At 43.3% G+C, this 22,144-nt stretch overlaps 1 protein-coding gene across 10 annotated transcripts in view; it reads right to left on the bottom strand.

Annotated features, from left to right (window-relative positions):
- The window catches only part of AUH (AU RNA binding methylglutaconyl-CoA hydratase), a 350,235-nt gene that overhangs the window by 325,855 nt on the left and 2,236 nt on the right, over positions 1-22,144 (bottom strand). For 8 of the 10 annotated variants that reach the window (XM_078436079.2, XM_078436077.2, XM_078436084.2 and 5 more), the window contains exons 2-3: positions 14,746-14,813; positions 14,547-14,634 (exon numbers count right to left, since the gene is read on the bottom strand). The exons of 1 other annotated variant lie outside the window; for it this stretch is intronic. In XM_078436079.2, coding sequence (XP_078292205.2) covers positions 14,547-14,634; positions 14,746-14,813 — 156 coding nt within the window. Of the gene's footprint in view, positions 1-14,546; positions 14,635-14,745; positions 14,814-15,381; positions 15,608-22,144 lie in introns of those variants that run through there. One more of the 10 variants, XM_078436083.2, reaches the window with a different exon arrangement.

A 22,144-nucleotide genomic window follows, 5' to 3' on the forward strand; every position in this document is an offset into this window, starting at 1 on the left:
TGTGGAATTTATATATACCCGGGGCCTCTTTTTTCAATCTGAGCGTTGTTTCTTTGTTCTCTCACCCTTGCTTTAATCTTGCCGGAAGTCTGACCATTTGAATTTTCAAAGAGCCAGCTTTGGGCTTTATTATCCTCACTACTTACTATGCGTTTTCCGTGTCGTAAGTTTAGGCTCATGTTCAGTTCCTTCCTTCTGGCTTTCATTTTTCCTCAGAGTGACGTGTCCGTTTACCATGCCCAAACCCAAAACTTCCCTTCTACCCAGCGTCCCAGGCTTTCTGGCTTACTGGAAGGCTTCTCCCCTAAGGTGATGCCACTGTTGTCTCCCCTGCAGAATCGCGGTCAGCTCCAACACTCCACGCCCACCGTGGTAAGATCTCCATCTTCAGAAGGGCTCATCAACGCCTCATATACTTCCAACTATCATCACATTCCTATGAACTATTATGGAATAATTTCTTGAAAATCTGTTCATTTGTATTACTTTCAGAAGTTTTCTGTAGCGTCCCCTTCTTTTCTCTTTAATATTTCTCCTTGGGTAGTATAGTGTTATCCCTTCTTAGTGCTATTTAAGCCACCTTTGTGCCGAAGGCTCAAGACTTTTCTCCTCAGCCTGACCTCTTCCTGGGCCATCAGTGTTCTGTATGCAACCATCCAACAGAGGCTTTCACTTGGATTTCTAACTGGCATCTCCAGATTCATGGGTCTAAAACAGAAGTCTTGATTTCTCTCCAACCATCGCTGCCCAAAACCTCCCTCTCCCCCAGGCCTTTCCGTCTCAATCCAGGGAACCTCTCTTCTCCTAATAGCTGAGGCAAAAACCTAGGAGGCATCTCTGATCTCTCTTGTCCCTTTATTCACACCCAATCAATCAGCAGTTCCTGTTGTCCTCCCTTCGGAATATAGCCCCAGGTTCTGCACCTGCTCCCGGGGAACCCCAGAGAACCCCTGCCCTGGGCTACCTGACTGCTACGTTAAAGCCCACACTCTTCAGAACTGCTGTGTTGTCATAGGGGATGCGACTTCGGGGGCTGCGTTTGGCTTTATGTGGGTCCTGTGTTGGCAGAAAAGTGGAAACCACTGGCCACGGGCAGAACCTTAGGAAGCAAGGAGTCCCCAAGGGCAGGCAGAGGAAGAGCTGTTTGCCAAAGAGAATGAGAAGCAGGAGATATACTACTAACTGAAAAAGCGCAAAGACCATGTATAGAATGCTACTTGCCTAAGACAGAATGGAAGTAGCAACACAGGCACATCCTTAATTTTGCAAAAGAAACACGTGACGCATAAACTAGGAACTAATGAGATTCATTAACGCCCTCGCGAGTGGCAATGTGGTGGAAGGGGCTGGAGGGAGGAAGTGGCCAGTGACACTTCTGTGCACAGCTCTGACTTCTGAAATCACGCTGATATTTCACATATTCCAAGTAAAAGAAACAAGAGGAAACCTAACTTTATTTCCTATGAATAAAGCATTAATTACACTGAACAAGAAGTAACGCAAATAACTTCCAATAGTGTTTTTACTCTACACCCTCAGTCTAAAGATATAAACGCTCTAAATCTTAAGCTCTAGTTAGAAAGTGTGTTTATCCCAGTGGTATCGATCTAGCCACTGTGAAACTATCTTCTGCTATTACACACTTGAGCAAATGAGTAAACACATTTCAGATAATGTAAGTGTAGAGATGAGCGTGAAGCCCATGGTGACGAACAGGAACTGGAGTTATCAGCACGCACTTGTGGCTTCGGATACAGAAGCGCAAACGAAGGTATGAGTGTACGTGTGTGTAACGTAAGGGTACTTTTCTACCCACGGATCTTAGCTCTATCTGGCGCAAGGGCCCTGAATCAAAGAGCCCAAGGGACAATGAGCACAGGTGAGCACCCAGCTCTTGGTTCTTAAACACCATCCCCACCACAGGGAACCGAAAACTGCCAGCTTTGACTATGCTGGAGTAAGTGATGCTGGACCAGCCCTTCAAACACGTGAAACTTCTTTCAGATGCCGATCAGTAAGTAGCGACACAGTGAAGGGGAGGCCAGTGACTGCTCCAGCTTTCTCGGGACACTTTAGAGGATGGGGTGCAAGGCAGGGGGACCTGAACAGAGCAAGCAGACTGATCTGGCTGATAGAAGCAGATGGGAGTTCAGGCAGACTGGGTGGCTGATATTTACAGAAGAGGAAACCAGGCAGGAAAGAGTCACTCAGAGAAAGCGCCCCAATAATCTGCACAGGTTCCCTCAAGCTTTAAGCTGAAACGCCCATTCACAGGCAATTACCAAGGAAAGAACTGTCCATGTTCCAACAGAAGGAACTGGCAACCGCACAGAACACCCCGGGCCCCCAGTAAAGACATCAGAAGCTTTTCAAAGAAACCTTGAAAGGGTCAGGCAGATCCTCCAGGAGAGCGGTCATCTGCTGCGACAAAACAAGAGTTTAAGAAAAACACCAAGTAGGGACGGGCCCACTTGCTGCAAACATTCACCAATCTCAGATATTTCATAATTCGAGAGCAGAAAGTCAACAAAAGTTTATAGTCGGGAAGAGATAACAAGTGAAAGCACATGACACTATTACAAACGTTTTAATGAATACTTTATATCGGTACTTAGTGTATTTCTCATGTTGCCTTTACTTTTATTTTAGAGAATGTGAAAATACTGGCTACCGCCATCTCTCAAACCTTATTTTGCCCTGAACATCCCAAGCTATTCAAATGGAAACTCTAATCAAGGGGTTTCCAGGAACCTGAACGTCAAGACCCTGTCAAGACCCTGACTGGTCGTAGCTGGGGAACCCAGCGCTCACCCAAGCGACTGCATTGTTGCACATGACATTGGTACGAGAAGTACGCATTGTAGAGCCTTCTGCAGGATCGTTCATCCACCACACAAGAGAAAAGGGCACTTTCACTGCATGTTTAGAGACACGGCCTCCATGGGCCAGGCATGTAGCATCTTCCCGTGGAGCTCAATGGACCTCAGCCTGGCTTCTCTAGCCGTAGGTGAGGGCCCAGGGCTCGGGGAACGGACTTGGACCAGCAAAGGGGAGAAAGAAATTGAGTCTGGACCAGGGCGGGGGAAGCTCACTATAGACTGCAGGCCGGTCTGCACCCAGTGTTTCTATGGCCCTCGAGTTAACATTGGTCATTCCTTTTTTCTAAAGCTTTATAAAAATAAACGTTAAAGAACTGTCATATATTTGTGTGTGTGTGCGTGTATATATATATACAGACGTATATACATACCTAAGACAAAGACTATGAGAGGCCCAGAAAGCCTAAAATATCTGGCCCTTTACCGAAAACTTTGCTGGACCCTAGTCTAGACCAAGTCTGGCTCCCAAGGGAACCAACCCCTCAGAAACCAAGCTGGGGTGCTAAACGGCAGGAGCCAGAAGCAGACTGCTGAACACTGCATCTGTTTCTAAGTTTAAGCTCTGCCTTCCAGCTTCTGCAGCCGCACGGAGCCTCAGCCACGGTTATAGGTTCGATTACCCCCCAGGTCTCCGGTGCCCTCATCCGCGCCAAGGCAGCGGGACCTCACTGGGCAGGGCTGGCGAGGGGCCTGAGGACAACGGCCCAGGCCAGCCTCCTCTGCAGGGGCCCGTTCTCCCCTCTCCCCAAGAGAGGCTCTGCTCCTCTGAGACATGCCTGCAATTTAGAAAGGTCAGCTTAATAACAGAACTTGAACAAGTCACTATTCTTCCCCACAAGCCACCTACACATGGACTGTATCAAAATATTAGCTCACTTTACTTAACCGTGACACTCTGCCAGTTTTACCTCCTCAACAACCAGAATCTTTCAGTTCTTGGTCCCATAAGTTCAGTACCTTCGACGGTCCAGGCACTGTTCTGATAATGGGTCCCTGCCCTAATTCCAGGGAATCAGAGGGTCTGCAGAAGCGGCCCGATCACAAAATCACAAGTAAAAAAAATACATTCTGGAACCGAAAAGCGCCAAGAAGAAGCTAAAATAGGAAACTGTGGCGGAGGGTGGGGGGAGCAGGGAGGGCTGCTTGGGCCAAAATGACAAGGGACAGCTCCCTAAGGAGATGACATTTGTGCAGAGGTCTTTCCAAGCTAAGGGAACAGAGGGTCTGACAGGAGGAGTTCTGTCTAGCACAGGCCAAGGTGGGGCGGAGCAGAGGGAGAAAGAAGGTGGGAGATGGGGCAGCAGGGGGGAGTGGCCAGAGCGGCAAGACCTTATAGACTTGGTATCAGTTTCCTACAAATAACTGCCAGCTCGGTGGGATCATCCTACAGGTCTGGGTCGGAAGCGTAAACTGGAGGCTTTCCCAACTCCTGGAGGCTGTCCACACTCCTTGGCTTGCGGCCCCTTCCCTGCACCTCTACAGCCTTCCCATCATCCTCTCTCCTCCCAGATTCCAACCCTCCTGCCTCCCTCTTATACAGACTCTATCCTTACCCTGGGCACACCAAACAATCCAGGGTGATCTGCCCCTACCGCCACATAAGGTCAGACGTATATATAGGTTCCACGGGTTAGGGCATGGACAACTTTGGGGGGCCATTATCCAGCCCACCACACACTTTATTCCTGAGGATTATTTAAAACAGGACTGGGCTGTGTTGTGGGGGGACATGCTAACGTGCTACAGTGGGACAGGGGTGGACTCAGGGATATATCAGCAGATTACTACTAATACATACTTCCTATTTCTTCAAAAGAAATACTATCTATAGAGCCTCAAATATTACTTGGGAATTTTTTTTAATGGAAATAGGGTTAGAAATGAATTAGCAACAGCCAAAAATTACTTCTTCAGAAAGGCCGTGGGTACTCTTGAGTCCTTTTTAATGGCATCTCTGGCATGCTCAAATGAAAAACTTAAAATTAATTATAACATTAAGAGCTTATATTAGGAAAGAAAAAGGGTTTAAAAATCAATGAACTAAGCTTCCACCTTAAGAAGCTAGAAAATACGGAATAAATTAATACCAAAGCAAATAGAGGAAAGAAAAAAAAAATGAAACTCAAAGCCAGTTCTTTGAAAAGATCAACAAAAATAATAAATGTTTTATCAGAGTTTAAGAAAAAGACACAAATTATCAATATCAAAAGTGAAAGATATCACTGTAAGTTCAGTCGATATTAAAAAGATAATAAAGGAATATCATGAAATTTATGCCAATAAATTTGAACACTTAGATAAAAACAGATAATTTCTTTACGACACAAACTACCCAAACTTAAGAAGAAACTGACAACTTGAACAGCCATATGACCACTAAAGTGATTAAATTCACAGTTAAAAATCTTCTCACAGAGAAAATTGGACCAGATGACTTGGATTTTACCAAATAACTAAATAAGAAATAATACCAATTCTATTCAACCTCTTCCAGCAAAACAGAAGAAATGAAATTGGAACACTTCCCAATTCATTTGATGAGACCAGCAATACCCTCACACCAAAAACAGACACAGACACTACAAGAAAACTACCCCTCATCAATTTCCCTCCTAAACACAGTTGTAAAATTCCTGAACCAAACTGTAGCATACCAAATCCAGCAATATATAAAAACAGGAACACATCATGACCAAGAAGGGTTCATTCCAGGAATACAAGGTTGTTTTAATAGCTGAAAATCAATCGATAAGTAACCATTTTAAAACACTGGGGAAAAAAGGTATCATCTTAATAGATGTAAAAGAAAGAGATTTGACAAAATTCAACACTTATTCATGATAAAAATAAAAAAACCTCAACAAACTTGGAATAGAACTGTTTTCAACCCAATTAAAAGCAAATTTATGAAAATACTACAGCAAACATTATACTTATTGGTGAAAGACTGAATGCCTTCCCTCCCCAGCTGAGACAAGGCCAGAACGGACATTCTCATCACCTTTACTCAGCACTGTAATGAAGGTCTCAACTGATGTAATTAAAAACAAAAAAAGGCCAACATACTAAAAAGGAAGAAGTAAAACTGGCTACAGATGACTATCTACATAGAAAAATCCCAAGGAATCTACAAAAAAAAATGATTCCTAGAACTAAAAAGCGAGGTTAATAAAGTTGCAGGATACATAGTTAATATATGAAAATCAACTGCATTTCCACATGCTAATAATAAAAAACCAGAAGTCTAAATAAAAAATGCCACTTACTGTAGCACCAAAAAACATGAAATACTTGGGAATAAATTTAACAAATATGTCCAAGACATGTACACAGTAACTGACACTGAGCAGCATAGACAGCCTTGGGTATAAATCACATGTATCTGGTCAATTGATTTTTTAGGAAGGTCCTAAGTTAATTCAATGGAGGAAAAGTTAACCTTTTCAATAAATGGTGCTAGAAGAATTGGATATGCACATGCAAAAAAGTTGTGTGTTTTTTTTTTTTTTTAACCCTGTGGTATAATACAAAATATATTTGGTCTTTTTCACAGGATCCTGGCACAGAGCTCTAAAAATCCTTGAAATATCCTGAGTGATAGAAGTGTTTTTATTTTTATTTATAATGAGCCCCTCTCAACCACACCTGAGTTTATGCTAATGAGGTGACTGTTGGAAGGCCTCTGAATGGCTTCCGGATGGAGGCTGGTCACCAGAAAGACCAAGCCATAGTTAGAGGGTTGGGATTCTCAGCCCCACCCCTCAACCTTTGGGGAAGGGAAGGGGCCAGAGACTGAGTTCAGTCACCAAAGGCCAAGGTTTTAATCAATCATGGCTATGTAATGGAACCTCCATAGAAACCCATAAACAATGGGGTTCAGGGAGCTTTCAAACTACTGAACACATGTGTTAGGAGGGTGGCAGGCCCAAAAGGGGACATATTCTCAACACCAAATTAGGGGGTGAGGGGAGGGTCTCCACACCAATTCTCCAATTAGCTATACCAACTGAGTGTCCAACGATTTAATTCAATCTTGATGCTAACTCGACATTAGTACAGACCCTATAGGTTAAGGGCTCAGTCCCACGAGACTGCTTTCACATCACATGCCAGTCACCTGTCCCAGGAAGCACCCAAAATTTTAACTGACAAGCTATGAATTCAAGGGTCTCCAAAAACTCCTCCTCAGGTTCACTAATTCACTAGGATGATCCACAGAACTCAGGAAAACCCTCTACTTACATTTACCAGTTTATTGAAAAGGATACGCCTCAGGAAGAGCCCAACAGAAGAGATATACAGAGCAGGGTACAAGGAAGGGGAAACATGGAGCTTCCATGCCCTCTCTGGGCACACCACCTTGCCAAAACATCGATGTGTTCACCAACCTGGAAACTCCCCATTGTTTATGGGGTATTATAGAGTTTTCATTACATAGGCACAATTGATTCAATCATTGGCCTTTGGTGATTGAACTCAATCTCCAGTTCCTCTCCCCTCTCCAGAGACTGGGGGCGGGCGGGGGGGGGGGGGGGGGGGAGGGGGGGTAGGACTGAAAGTTCTAACCCTCTAATCCCATGATTGATCTTCCTGGCAACCAGCCCATACCCTAAAGCTATCTAGGACCCCTGAAACCCCAGACTTGAATCAACTCTTTAGTATACGAAAGGCACTCTTCTCACTCAGGAAATTCCCTGGGTTTTAGGAGTTCTGTGCCAGCAATCTGGGGCAAAGACCAAATGCATATTTTATTATACCACAATACCTAAATCTACATCTTGCAACATAAACGAAAATTAACTCAATGCATCAAAGGTCTAAATGTAAAATATAACAACTAAAAAAACTTCTAGAAGACAACATAGTTTGAGAAAGTCTTTGTGCTGTGGAGGAAGAAAATATTCTTAATTCACAAAATAAGTACAAGCTCCATAAAATACAAATGGATAAATAAAACTTCAAATAAAAACTTTCGTTGTTCATAACAAACTGTTAAGAAAAAGGCAAGTTATAGAGTAGCAGAAAATACTTGCAAAACATACATGGGATAAAGGCCTTGTAGCAGGAATATGTAAAGAAGTCTACAACTCAGTAACAAGACATTCTGATAAAAACAAGGGGAAAAGATCTAGCTGAACACTTCACCAAAAACAAAAACAAACAAACAAAATACATGTGACAAAAAAGCACCGGAAAAGACGCTCACAACCATTAGCCATTACACAAAGTCAAACTAAAACCACAGTGACATATAACCACATGCCCATTACGATGCCTAAAATTAAACTTAAAACGGACAGCATCAAGCGCTGGCGGGGACGTGGAGCACCCAGAAGTCTCATACATTACTGGTGGGAATGCAAAGTGGCAGTCACTCTAGGAGACAGTTGGCAGTTTCTTACAAAATGAAACACAGGTATGAACTAGGAGGCAGTTGGCAGTTTCTCACAAAGTGAAACACAGGTATGAAAACCCAATAATTCTACTCCCAAGTATTTATCCAAGAGAAATAAAAACTGTTCCCATAAAAAGACTTGTATGTGAATGTTCACAGAAGCAGTACTTACAAAAGCCAAACTACTGGAAAAACCCACAAGTAGATAAACCGTGGGCTATGCATACAACGGATCACTCAGCACATACAACAAACACGCCGCACTGAAACGAGACTACTGCAACACATCACACAGTGAACCTCAAAGCATTATGCTAAGTGAGGAAGCCAAAAGCAACCATCACCTAGAGTAGGATTCCATTTAGGAGACACTGTTTGGGGTTTTTTTTTTAAGTTTTATTAAAACTTAAATGTCTACACCCAGCATGAGGCTGAACTCATGACCCTGAGATCAAGAGTCACATGCTCTTCCTACTGAGCCAAGCCGGGTGCCCCAGAAGACATTTGAGAAGAGGCAAAACTATCAGAAGAGCAAGGGAAAGAGGGGTCGAAGGGGTCAGAGTTGGGGAAGACACTAACAACAAACGGGCACGAGGAAGATTTTTAAGTGATGAACATCCTCAAGAGACCATACTACGACCACGGTCTAAATATCTGCCAACACTCAGCAACTACATACTTAGAATCAGTACTTTTTTTTTTTTTTTTTTTGAAGTTTTTATTTTATCTAAGTAATCTCGACATCCAAAGTGGGGCTCAAACTCACAATCCCAAGATCAAGAGTCACACGCTCCACTGACTGAGCCAGCCAGGGGCCCCTAGAATTGGCACTTTATTGCAAGTAATTCCGTATCTCAATAAAATAGATTATTTTAACTCAAAAAAACTGCTAGATAACAACAGAACCCTATGCTACACTATTAGGAATCTGTGGGCATCTACCCTTTTACTTTATTTATCACACTTCCTAGGGGACTGACATTTAAGCACATAAATACAACGTAGCCTGATATTCTGAAACAGGATCAAACAGAGAACTTCACTAGTCAGAGGCCCCACATGACATCTGTCTCTGCTTGAACAATACGCACAACATTCAACAAAGCATGTTGACAGTTTTAGTGAGAAGTCTGTAGTCAAATCATAATTTAGTAGAATTCAAAAGCAGAAGCAAAACTACCTTTACTTTAAAAAAAAAAATCCCACACTAGTATGTATAATTCAGCGAAACACTCAATTTAGAGTTCTACATATAAGATCAATTACCAAGAATTGTTATAATCTATTTTAGTAATTTCAAAGGAAAAAAGAATCCTTAAATCCTTATTCTCAGTAATTTCTCATAAAATCTCATTTCAAAAATTTGATGGTAAAACCAGTACACATGTCCTTTAGTACCTAGTGTTAGAACACCAGAACAGAGATAAATGGCGAGGGTTACACATTCACATCAACTTCCGTACCCAGAGAACTTTTTCACAATTTCATTAGAGGCAATATATTAAAATTGTGAAACAGAAGTATTTCCGCTTTCCTTTGTGTGTGTGTATGTGTGTAAGACAAACATTTTAAATGAACGGGGTGTGCCTGAGTGGCTAGGTCAGTTAGGCGTCCAACTTCGGCTCAGGTCATGATCTCGTGGTTCACAGGTTGGGCTCTGTGCTGACAGCTCAGAGCCTGGAGCCTGCTTCCAATTCTGTGTCTCCCTCTCTCTCTGTCCCTCCCATGCTCACTCTCTCTCTCTCAAAAATAAAATAAAAACATTAAAAAAAAATTTTTTTTCATTTTAAATGAACACATAATATGTAGACTGTGCAGGGAAGACAGCACACAGTTTGGCCGATCTCTGATCTAATCTACACAGCCCGGGCTTCACGTGAACTTGGACTATCAAGATGACAGGTCTCAGTATTCTAAGAGAAGAACGGGCGAGCTGTGAACCCAGAAGCGGGGTGTCTAACCCACAAGGAAGCGTATGCTTCAGTGATTCCCAAGCTGGAGTCGTGCTGAGGATATGGCATGGGATCTGAAAACACGCATGTACCGGAAACGGCGTGCACAGCCAAGATAATCACACTTTTTCCTCTATCTAGATGTCATTGTGAATAACAGAAGATTCACTTAAAAACAGCGCTAAACCCAGAGTGGCATTCTGACATCACAGAACTTCTCAATCAACGTAGCACCACTATGAGGCCTGTGTACACGAAATGTTCAGAATTTAAAAGAGAGACCTCATGCTCCAAAGGATTAGAAATCACCGGTATGGTCAAAACACCAACCACCACCTGCCCTAGGGGTCAGGAGTAGTTCCAGCTGAGCCACCACCTTCAACCAGGCCCTTAACCTCACAGGGATTCTGTACAATGAAGGCATCGGAATTGTTCTGTCAAGTCCTCTTATTCTAAAAATTTTCCAGTAACAGTACTGTTATTGTTGTAACAATAATTCAGAAACTCAGTTAATGTCACAATTTCAGGAGCCAAAACCAAAATATACTAACATACCTGGTGGTTTCTTTTTCCAAATTTACTTACTTTATATATATTCATTTGCTTGATACAACTCGCTACTGTAAGATAATTATTTTACAGACAGCGTGGCGGTGGCGACAAGACCACAGGGCTCCTAGGCCACCATCTCACCAGAGCCGCGTGCACAGCTCCAGTGTAACGGCCTGACGTCCTACACATGCCGCTGCCTCTCTCAGCACGCGCTTCCCACGGGCTACCACAGTCCCCAGGTCACCTTAAATAGTGCCTCCTTGCATCAGTGTGCATATCTGCCTGCGTCTGTACAGTGAAATACGGGAAGGATTGAAAAGAATCTAATAAAAATTCATATTTTTATTAGGAGAAGAATGAGCAGGGGGTAAGGGTGGGATTTCTCTCTTTGTATACATTTCATACATTTTGTATGCATTTTGACCTACCGCCTATTTTTTTTTAAATAAAACTTTATTTTAAAAATTGGAATGTAAGCGAAATATGGTTATTGAGTTTAAAACAGTCTATTTAAAGGGGAAGCCAGAAATCACTCCATCCAACCTCCAGGGCACCTGGGGATTGCTTTCATGGTGTCTACTCATCTGCTTTCTGGCGTATTAGGAAAAGGACGTAAATTGGGGCGCCTGGGTGGCTCAGTCGGATGAGCGGTCGACTTCAGCTCAGGTCACGATCTCACGGCCCGTGAGTTCGAGCCCCGCGTCAGGCTCTGTGCTGACAGCTCAGAGCCTGGAGCCTGTTTCAGGTTCTGTGTCTCCCTCTCTCTCTGACCCTCCCCCATTCATGCTCTGTCTCTCTCTGTCTCAAAAATAAATTAAAAAAACATTAAAAAAAAATTTTTTTTAAAAGGAAAAGGACGTAAAAAGAATGAGCAGAAGTCAGGGGCCAGAGACACGATCAGGGCACAGGGGGCGGTGGAAGACAACTCAGAGAAGCCGCACACCATCCAGCGGCCCCTGACTCACGGGGAAAAGGCGGGTTAATCTCAGCAAGTACATGCTGAGTCCCCCTTCCGGCCCAGTTCCCCGAGCACAACGATGACCCTCAAAGAAGAAAAAAAAGTAGTTCCTGTCCTCAAGAAATCGGAGGCAAAACCACTTCATAAGCCTTAGGTTTTGGGAAACAAACACATGTCCCTGGGATACAGATGGATGGAGAAGAGAACAGAAACCTCCAAGGGGGAAAAAGGGGAGGGAGACGGAGGGACTGGGCGGCAAGGCAGGGGGCGGGGGGGGGTGTGTGTGCTAAGAGAATAATCAGTAAACGAGGACACTGTTTTCAAGCATTCTGTTTTAGAATGTTACTACTCCAGAACAGAAATTAAACCTCTCATTTTTGAAAGTCTGTATTCTTCAACAATAATAAATGAGGCCTGACTAAATTCAGACTTTTATATTGGTAATAAAACTAGGATAAATTTAAGCATTCATTTTAACTATGCAAAAACATTTTACTTATCTGGACTTATAATTATCGTCCATATTAATAATGACATATCATTACCATAATGACATAATAATAACACATTAATAATGACAGACCTATCTCTCAAATATACGTAGGGAAAAAAACCTTTCAGAGAAATCTGAACCAACAGCTCCACTATATACACTGAGTTACTAAAATAAATGACTTGCCCCAATTTCTCCTACAATTCAAACACTGGTTTTTGGGTTTTTTTTTTTTTTTTTTAACAAAATACAGTCACAGGGGCGACTGGGTGTCTCAGCTGGTTAAGCGTCCAACTCAATTCCAGCTCAGGTCACGATCTCATGGTTCATGAGACAGAGCCCCGCATCAGGCTCTGCACTGACAGCCCAGAGCCTGCGTGGGATTCTCTCTCTCTCCATCCCTCTCCCTCTGCCCCTTCCCCGCACACTCGCTTGCTCTCTCAAAATAAACTTAAAAAAACGAGTGACAAATCTCATGAGTTAAAATATACAGAAGATTATCCTGATCATGCAAAAGTTACAAAGCACATACAGCAGAGAAAATAAATCTGATTAACCCTTAAAAAAACAGTATTCAAGGCTAACTTGTTAATCTGGTAAGAAGCATTTGGTATATGATTTCGTACGTCCCCAAAAAGTCGACCTATAAAAAAAGAGCTGCGAACTGTACTAAACGTCAAGCCTTTTCCAAAGAATATTAATGACGTGAAGCAAAACAAATGGGCAGCAAAGGAACAGGTAAAATACGAAGAAATCTACCAGCAGTCACAGTGTTACAGTGACTAGGCCCATTACCAGGAGACGGTAACACCACTTCCCTCCTGCCTTCACAGTGTCACTGTCACCGCTCAAACGTTCCTACCACTGCGCCTTCCTCGGAGGCCCCCAGACAGCTCTGCGTCCTTCTTCCCATCGAGGCCCCAGCAGCCCTCAGAGGTCCTAAGTGCGGGGACGGCCATCGCCACGTGTGAGCCTCAGTCACCTGGAGACATAGTCACCTGGTCCTAGACTCACAGATAACGAGGGTCCTAACTGTCTCAGGGCGAGTCCTCCACATTTGGTTAATTGTACGCGAAGCCCTCACAAAAACAAGCAGCTCTGGTGCAGCGGCCACGGCAGTGTGCGGGGGAGGGGGGGGCAGCTTCCCCCACCCTCCCCTCCCTGGCAGACAGTGCTCCCTGCGGTGACGGGGTGAAGACGGCTAGAACGCCCTCACCCAGGCCCTCACCCAGGCAGCTCGGGAAAACCATCCCCCTCCCACCCCCGCCACTACCCAAGTGCAGTCAAACTAACTTTGTCAGGTGTCCCGCGTTCCACCGAAAGCCACAACAGAACTCATTTACACGGAATGTTTCCTCAATACCACAAAGTTCTGCAGTACTTTAAGGTGGAAGCCACAGAGGCTGAAGCCCGAACGCCCGAGGACTCTTAAGAACGAAACTGATGAGTACTGGCCACAACAAAGACACCTCCCGAAACCTGTCGTCTGAAGTAGTGCTGTGTTCCCAGCATCGTGCTGGGGGTACTCGACGGGTTTGGTACTTGCTGAATGAATGAAGCACCGTAGGTCATTCCCTCAAATGCTTAATTATCTGCAGGGGATTATCTCATTTCTATTTTTACTGGAGAAAAAAAAAAAACTGTTGATGCTTCGGCCAACTTCTACGTTCATCTGCTTGTTGGTAAACAATGATACTGCACGTTATCAGCATTTGCCTTAATCGTCTGCAGCTTTTACTAGTTTTACTAATTGGAAAAGATTCATTCAATCTCAGGGCGTAGAAATAATTACAAACACGAAAAATGCAGGACGACTTAACCTTTAGCTGTTGGTAATACAGTACAACCGGGGGGAGAAAATCATACCTTTTGCTGCGGTGGATGCCAATCTAAAAATACAATCCGTGGACACATACTTAAGTAGGTGCTACTTCAAACACCCTTCAAAGCACATGTCTACATTTAACACTCTTTACTGAGGTGGCTTCTGCTACTCAAAGCATTTTTTGAGCAACAAATAAATACAGGGCACATTGTTGTAGGGAGGAGACTCAACTTTTCCCTCCCAGCTGATCTTTCATAAGTACCATGCATTATTATAAATACTTTAATGGCTCAAATTATGTTTTCAACTTCCCCAACAACCAACATGTTGCCAAAGTTTCTCAACTAATACAGACAAAGCATTTTTTCTCTTGTAAAACGGTAAAAACAAAGAAATTGTCGGTAATGCGACTCAAATCACAGAACACTTTTTAAAGGAAAACAGGTGATCACTGAGGGAAAGTCAATTTCATAATAAGATTTATTTACATACCAGCACAGAATATCCCTGGAACTTCGCTCCTGACTATTATGGTCCGTACTTTCTTATCAGATTTCAAAGCATCCACAGCTTTTGAGAGCTAAACAGATACAGGGAGGGCAAGGAGAAACAAAGAGGAAAAATCACTTTCAGGTTGACGTCAACACTGCATCTTAATATTAGAAGCAGACAGTTTAATGTTTACACTCACCATTTTTACCAGATTTTTACTGAATGAGTTTTTGGCATAAGCTCTGTTTATTCCAAGCACCACAATTCCTAGTCAAGAAAAAAAGGCACACCGGAGTTAGTGAACTCGCAGGGCACAGACTCCCACACACACAGCTAGTAGACTTGGGACTTAGGAAATCTGCCCCTTCCTTGAGGGTCACACCAACAGCTTCGTCCTGATTTTTGTGTTTACCCTCCTTTTCAAGATAAGCACATTTTTAAAGACGGTGGTAGATGTACGTAACCTGTAAAATCAGTCTAGTAATCAATGCCCACCTCTTCTGCCTGTTAGAGGAGAACTTTACGACATCGTGATGCTTTCAGTTCACCCCTTCCTAAGCACCACCAAGATAATCCGCACATTGTACTAAATTCACTCATGGGTGAGAAGAATCCTCCGCTACAGAACACTGTCTAAAATATGGTCTCATCACCTTCAAGTACATGCGGAAGAAACAGCTGACGAACCCTTATCACAGGCAAGCCCTGCAGATCAGCTTTTCGGCTCGTCAGTATCCTCACTCACGCTGTCTGTCATCCCGTCCTCAGTATCTCCATCCCAGGTTTCTCTCCTGACTCTGTCCCCCACACTCAACCCGAAGGCGCGTCCACTTACAAGTCCAACCAGTGATTCAGCCTCAGTCTAGAAAAGCAGAGTTCACTCCCCAGGAAGTTGCGCTCTCCCTCCTGAGGTTCCTGACTCAGACCAGCCTCCCATTCCAACTGCTTCAGTCTGATCGATTTCCCAAGAACAATTATGCATAGAATCCACACCCTGCTTAAAATCCTTTTTTTATTTGCTTCCGAAACATTTGCGCTCAGAGCCCTACAGAGCCTGTACTTGACCTTGCCTGTCCCAGGAGTGAGCACAAAGGTTCCCTGTGTAACAGGAATGCCTTCCACCTCTTTGGGGGTGGGGGTGGGGGGGGGTATGACCCTTATTTGTTACTAAGTTACACTGAAGACAACAACATGTACACACGTCTTCTCTATGCAAGACATTGTGCAAACCTACTTTGCAAAGAAAGTGCAAAGATAAACTTCACTCACGGAATAAATTTTCAAGAATTCTAAATGCTCTCAGCATGGAGAAAATCAGAAAGAACCTGGATGTGGGGCAGGCTCTGCATGAAACCCCACACTGACCTCGGGTAGGCCCCCCACTCAAGGACAAGAGCCGTCACTAACCGAGCACTTGCTGACACTGTTCCCAGGGCCTTATGTTTATCGAGTCACGTGATGCCCACACAACCCAAGAGGTGGACACTGCTTTCATCCTACTGGAGAGAAGGAAGAAACTGGGCCTCGGGGAAGCTAGACCGCCAACCACCTCCACAGCTGAATGAATGACGCGGCTACAGCGTTCAAGCTTCCGCTTCCTCACGAACAAAACCCACCGGGTAAGACCAGACACGTCATTTATTCAGCTGTGTCGAATACACATTACGGTGCTCAGCCCTCAGGGAACTCGAGTCTAGGAAGGGACGACAAACGATAAAAAACGTACAATTCGAAATGCTTTACATGCTGTAAATGGTGCTCCAGTAACTTCTAACCAGAACCGTTAAGATACGGGGGCTGCAGTCCAGCCAAGAGAGAACAGGTTTAGCTGAGGTCCACAGAGTCAGGACAGGAAGCAAGAGGGTTCAAGAAGTAGAATTTCAGTGAGTTAGTGATTGACCGGACTGAGAACTGACCGCACCGGAACGTGTTAGGAGCGTCTACGAGGTTTTCACTTCAGCTGTTGGATGACAGATGACATTTCAAGACAGAACCATAAAAAAACAAGAACCAGGGTGAGGGTGGAAAGGGCGAGAGTTCACGAATTTGGTTTCGAATTCAAGTGAATCTGACGTGCCTTGGAGATATCCACGTAGGTATCAACTCTTAAGGGTACATAGAGGCTAAGAACGCAGACTCTGAGGTCTGGTTGCTAGCGCTGAACTCCCAGGCCAATGCTTACTAGCTGTGTGACCTTGGGCAAGTTACTTAACTAACCCCCCTGACCTTCAGTTTCTTACTCTGTTGAGATACGAATGGTTCCCAACTCTGTGGGACTGGTGTGAGTGAGGATCAGTGATAAAACAGACGTAAAGTTTACAACGTAAGCGTTCAATGATTATTGTTCCTCCTAACACGCTTTGATGCAGTAGAGTATTACCATGATCTGTTGATATGGAAGCTTCTAGAAAATGTATTTCCATACAGAAATAAAGAGTGGTGTGCTACGGCTTTGGTCATGGTTGATATTAAACATAAGTGAGATCAGAGAGTATCTTCTGCTGGTGCTGATCTACATAAATGGGTCACACATATTTCCTTTATCTTCTTCATTCAGCCATAAAGAACTTTATCAAGATATTCTTTTTAGTGAATAACATTCTGTGAAATGAATTTCCATTATTTAGTTTCATTTGATGAGCATTTAAACTGTTCCTGAATGTTCCTTAAAAAAAGAAAAGAAAAGCAATAAAACAAACCGTTCCTAAACTGTCCTAAGTCCTACAATCCTGAATTTTCCTAAATCCTACAATGCTGCAATAAACATTCTTCAAAGTTTCCTTTCCACAGGAGTGTAAGTATTTCTGACAAGTATCAAGAAGTAGAAAGTCTAGGTGTGCATTCTTAATTTTAACAGATACTCCTAAAAAATATCGTCCCTATTAACTGCCTGGCCAAAGCACTAATACCAGTTTGTTCACAACAGCAGACCTCAATGGGCTGAAAAACCTCTTAGAAGACATTTGGAAAATGTAAAGAAGCATCTTGAAACTGTGACCAGGTGGAATCCAGGGTTGGCAGGGACTGAAGTTTCTAAAATTTAAGGAGCCCCTGTAAGTAAAAGAATACAAAATTACACACACGGAATTAGGGACAGATGTAAATATTGAAACCTTCAGAATTTTAAAAACTTGAGAAATAGTACATTTTCTTTCCAATTACATATCTGAACTACACAAGGTCACGTCCTTCCCTCTGTATATGAATTTTTGCACATATCAATAATTTGAAAAAATATACAAAACCAATCAAATGGAATTGGAAAGAGGAAAATGGAATTGGAATTAACCCCAAAGAGTCAAAACAATCTTGAAAAAGAAAAACTAAGTTTGAAGTCTTAGTTGAAAGACTTAATCAGGACACTTCCTAATTTCAAAACTTACTACAAAGCTACAGAAAAAAGCCAAAACAAAACCAAAAACAAAAACACCAGTGTGCTACTGGCGTGAGAACAGACATACAGACCAAGGGAATTGAACCGAGTCCACAAATAAACACCTACGCTTATGGTCAACTGGCTTGTGGAAAAGGTACAGAGACCATTCAATGCTAAAAGAACAGTCTTTTCAACAAATAGCAGTGGGACAACTAGGTATTAGCCCGCAAAAGAATGAAATTGGACCCTGTCCTCACACCACGTGTAAAAATTATCTCAAAACAGACCTGAGACATAGTGTGAGAGCTAAAACTGTGACTCTCTCAGAAGGAAACACAGTTCCACATCTTCAGGACCTTGGGCCAGGCAACAGTGTCTTAAATAGATTTGACAACAAAACCACAAGCAACAGAACAGATAAATCATAATTCATCAAAACTATCGAGAAAAAGTGAAAAAAAAAACCGCGCAGAATAGAAAATATTTGCAGATCGTACATCTGACACGGGGTTAATAGCCAGATTATAAAACAATTTTTACTACCCACCACAAAAAGATAAACGAATGGGCAAAAGGTTTAAATGCAGATTTCTAAGGGAGATACACAAACGCCCAACAAGCAACATCATTTGTCATTAGGGAAAAGCAAATCAAAACCACAACGAGGCATCGCTTCACCGCCAGCAGGTCGGCCACGATGGAAAACTGTGGAAACAAGTGCTGGCGAGGGTGTGGGGAAACAGGACCCCTGGGGCACTGCTGGTGACACCTGAAAATGGTGCAGCTGCTGTGGGAAACCGTGTGGCAGATCCTCCAAAAACGACACACGGGCCCGTTGATTCTACTCCTAGGTATCCACCCAAGAGAAATGAGCACATACGTTCAAACAAATGGCTATACGCTGGTGTTCAGCAGCATTCTTCATATCTAAAAAGTAGAAACAAAATGTGGCATATCCATTCAATGGACTAAAAAGTAAGAACGGTGGATAAGATTACCATTCACAGCAAGAATGCAAGAAATGGTTAATGTCTTGAAAACAAAGGGCTGGTACCCTCCCACGGTGCTTTCATTGTTTAATTTTACCACCATGTGCATATATTTTTACTTTAGAAGTTTTGTAAACTTCAATAATTTAGCTATTGTTACTAAACAGGACATGTAATTACAGGACATGTAATACACAAAGTACTGAAAACCAGTGACAGAAAGAATATCTCCGATAAACCACATACAAACCTAGCTTCTTCCAAATATACCATTAAAAAGTGAAAAAAATGGTGGCACCTGGGTGGCTCCGTCGGTTAAGCGTCCGACTTCAGCTCAGGTCATGATCTCACGGTGAGTTCCAGCCCCACATTGGGCTCTGTGCTGACAGCTCAGAGCCTGAAGCCCGCTTCAGATTCTGTGTCTCCCTCTCTCTCTCTGCCCCTCCCCTGCGCACACTCTCTCTTTCTCTCTCTCTCAGAAATAAAACATTTTTTTAAGTGAAAAAAAACAATTTTTTACGAATCATTTATCTGATAAGGGACTTGTATCCATAATATATTAAAAACTATTACAATTCAACAATAAAAAGGCAAACAACCCAGGTAAAAAAAAAAAAAAATGGGCAAAGATTTGAGATGTTTCTGTAAAGAAGATACACACGTGGCCAATAAACACATGAAAAGATATGCAACATCACGCACCATTAGGGAACTCCAAAACAAAGCCACAAGGAAATATCACTTCCAATGCACCAGGAGGACTACAATCAAAAAGCACAATGACCACAAGTATTGACCGGGATGCACAGAAAGGGGAGTCCTGAGGCCTTGCTGCTGGGCATGTGAAATGCCGCAGCCACGCTGGAAAAGTCTGGTAGTTCATCCATATGCTAATCACAGAATTACCAGAGAACCCAGCAATTCCACCGTATGGAAATGAAACGTCCACAAAACCGTACACGAATTTTCTAAGCAACGTTGTCCACAATACTCCAAAAGTGGAAACAACTGAAATGTGTATGAATGATGAATAAACAAATTGTGGTCTGATCTACCCAAAAAATGGAATGTCATCGAACCATAAAAAGAGATGAGGTACCGATACATGCTACCGCAGGGATGCACCTTGAAAACATAATGCTCAGTGGAAAAATCCACAAAAAAACATAAATTATTTCCTCATATGAAATGTCCAACATACACAAAGCTACTGAGAGAGAAAATAGACAAATGGGTCCTATTCTGGGGGGAGACAGGGTATGAGAATGGGGAGTCGTGGCTAAAGAAAACAGGGCTTCCCTCTGGACTGATAAAAATGTTGCAAAATTGGATTGTGGGGATGTTTGCACAACTCTCTACACACACTGAAATTAACTGTACACTCTGAATTTTGTGGTACGGGACTATGGGTCAGTAAAGATTTAAAAATATATACATCTTAATATACGTGTTTATCAACATAATTCCCATGCCATAAAACGTATGAAAATATGTTGTTAAAAACATGAGAAAAATACATGACAGAAATCAATCTGCTGAAAATGAAAAGTAAGTAGATGTAGGAAGACCAGCCAGCCGACCCCAGCGACAGTCTGCCTGGGAGAAGGTGCTGGCTCGGACAAGAGCCGTGTTGGTAAGGAAGCACGTGGAGGAAAGTGGAAAGGTTTCAAAGACACTCAGGAAGTCTTGATAACCTGGATACGAACGGTAAGCAAGGAGCAGGCATCAAGGATGCCTTGCATGACACAGTTGCTTATTTGTTCTATTTCTGCCAGAAGTTTTTCCAACGCGGTTCACAATGATCTCTGAAATGGGTCACAATGGGGGCCCCTGGGTGGCTCAGTCGGTTAAGCGTCCGACTTGGGCTCAGGTCATGGTCTTACCGTTCTTGTGTTCAAGCCCCGCATGGAGCTCTGTGCTGACAGCTCAGAGCCTGGAGCCTGCTTCGGATTCTGTGTGTCCCTCTCTCTCTGCCCCTCCCCTGCTCCCGCTGTCTGTCTCTGTCTGTCTCTGTCTCTCTCTGTCTCTCAAAAATAAACATTAAAAAAAAAACCTGAAATGGGTCACAATTATGAGTAGAAGCTTGCCAGACTGGGAGAAGTTTAGAAAGGGGAAGAGAGGTTATTTCATTCCAGGAGGTGCATGCAAAAGCAGAAAGCAAAGAGCGGGAAAAGTCAAAGCTTAGACGCAGCTAAAGGCAGACTGGAGAGGAGCCTGCAGGCAACTGGGAAGTCTCTAATGGAGCAGAGCAGTCATCCTTGGCCTAGAAAACAGGAACCCCAGGCACCAGTGGGAACAATAAACTGGGAAGGAGAATGACTGGCAGGAGCCGGCCTAAGGAGATGCCTTCGTAGACCAGGGCGAGGACTGATGTTCTAGAACTCCTGGTGCCCCGGACAACAGTACAAGAAATCACTACTAAGGAAACGTGATTATATAACCGCGCTTCCCCAACAAACATAGAACCCAGACAGCAGAGGAGTGCTAATATAGCTCACATATTCTGCACTCACTCCCCGCCACCAGCCTCAAGAGGGCAAAGGACAATTTGCGGCTCCTCGTGTCAGAGGCTGCTGAGAGCCTCCAAGAGAAGCAAAGGCATCAGGAGACTCCTCGACCTGAGGATTCCTTGACCTCATGTTTTTCTTTGCACTGCTTATTTATTGCTGGTTCACCAGTAAAGCACAGCATTTATCATGTTAGCCAAGCCTGAGTGGTCATCCCTGCCAACTTTCGAAGGAAGCGGGGTCCATTTTCTTAAGAAGCCATGATTTCCTAATAGTGGATCTTTACACTTTGGGTAACTGTAAACATCTGAATTTCTTGAATTGTCTCATATGCTTTGATTTCTTCTCCTTAATCCAATTGATCCTAACTTAAGGACTTTCCAGTCATTTTGTGAAAGTTTACTTTCAACTTGCATTCATTTAAGTCATATATGATGAAGTTTTGGGGTGATGGAGGTTTGTGGAGTCCAGAGATGACAGCCAAGAAAGAATTCTTGAAGACATCTTTGGTGCAAAAGGGTGATTTTATTAAAGCATGGGGACAGAACCCATGGGCAGAAAGAGCTGCGCTGGGGTCCTGATGGGTAACTCATTATACACCCTCAGGTTGGGAGGGGGTCAGGGATAGAGTAAGTCTCTTAAAGAATTTTGGAAGCAAGGTTTCCAGGACCTTGAGGGGCTAGCTGTTGCTAGGGAAACGCCATTTATTACTATTCAATAAAACCT

This window comes from Panthera onca, chromosome D4 (assembly GCF_046562875.1).
Source record: "Panthera onca isolate mPanOnc1 chromosome D4, mPanOnc1 haplotype 2, whole genome shotgun sequence".
Lineage (NCBI taxonomy): Eukaryota > Metazoa > Chordata > Mammalia > Carnivora > Felidae > Panthera > Panthera onca.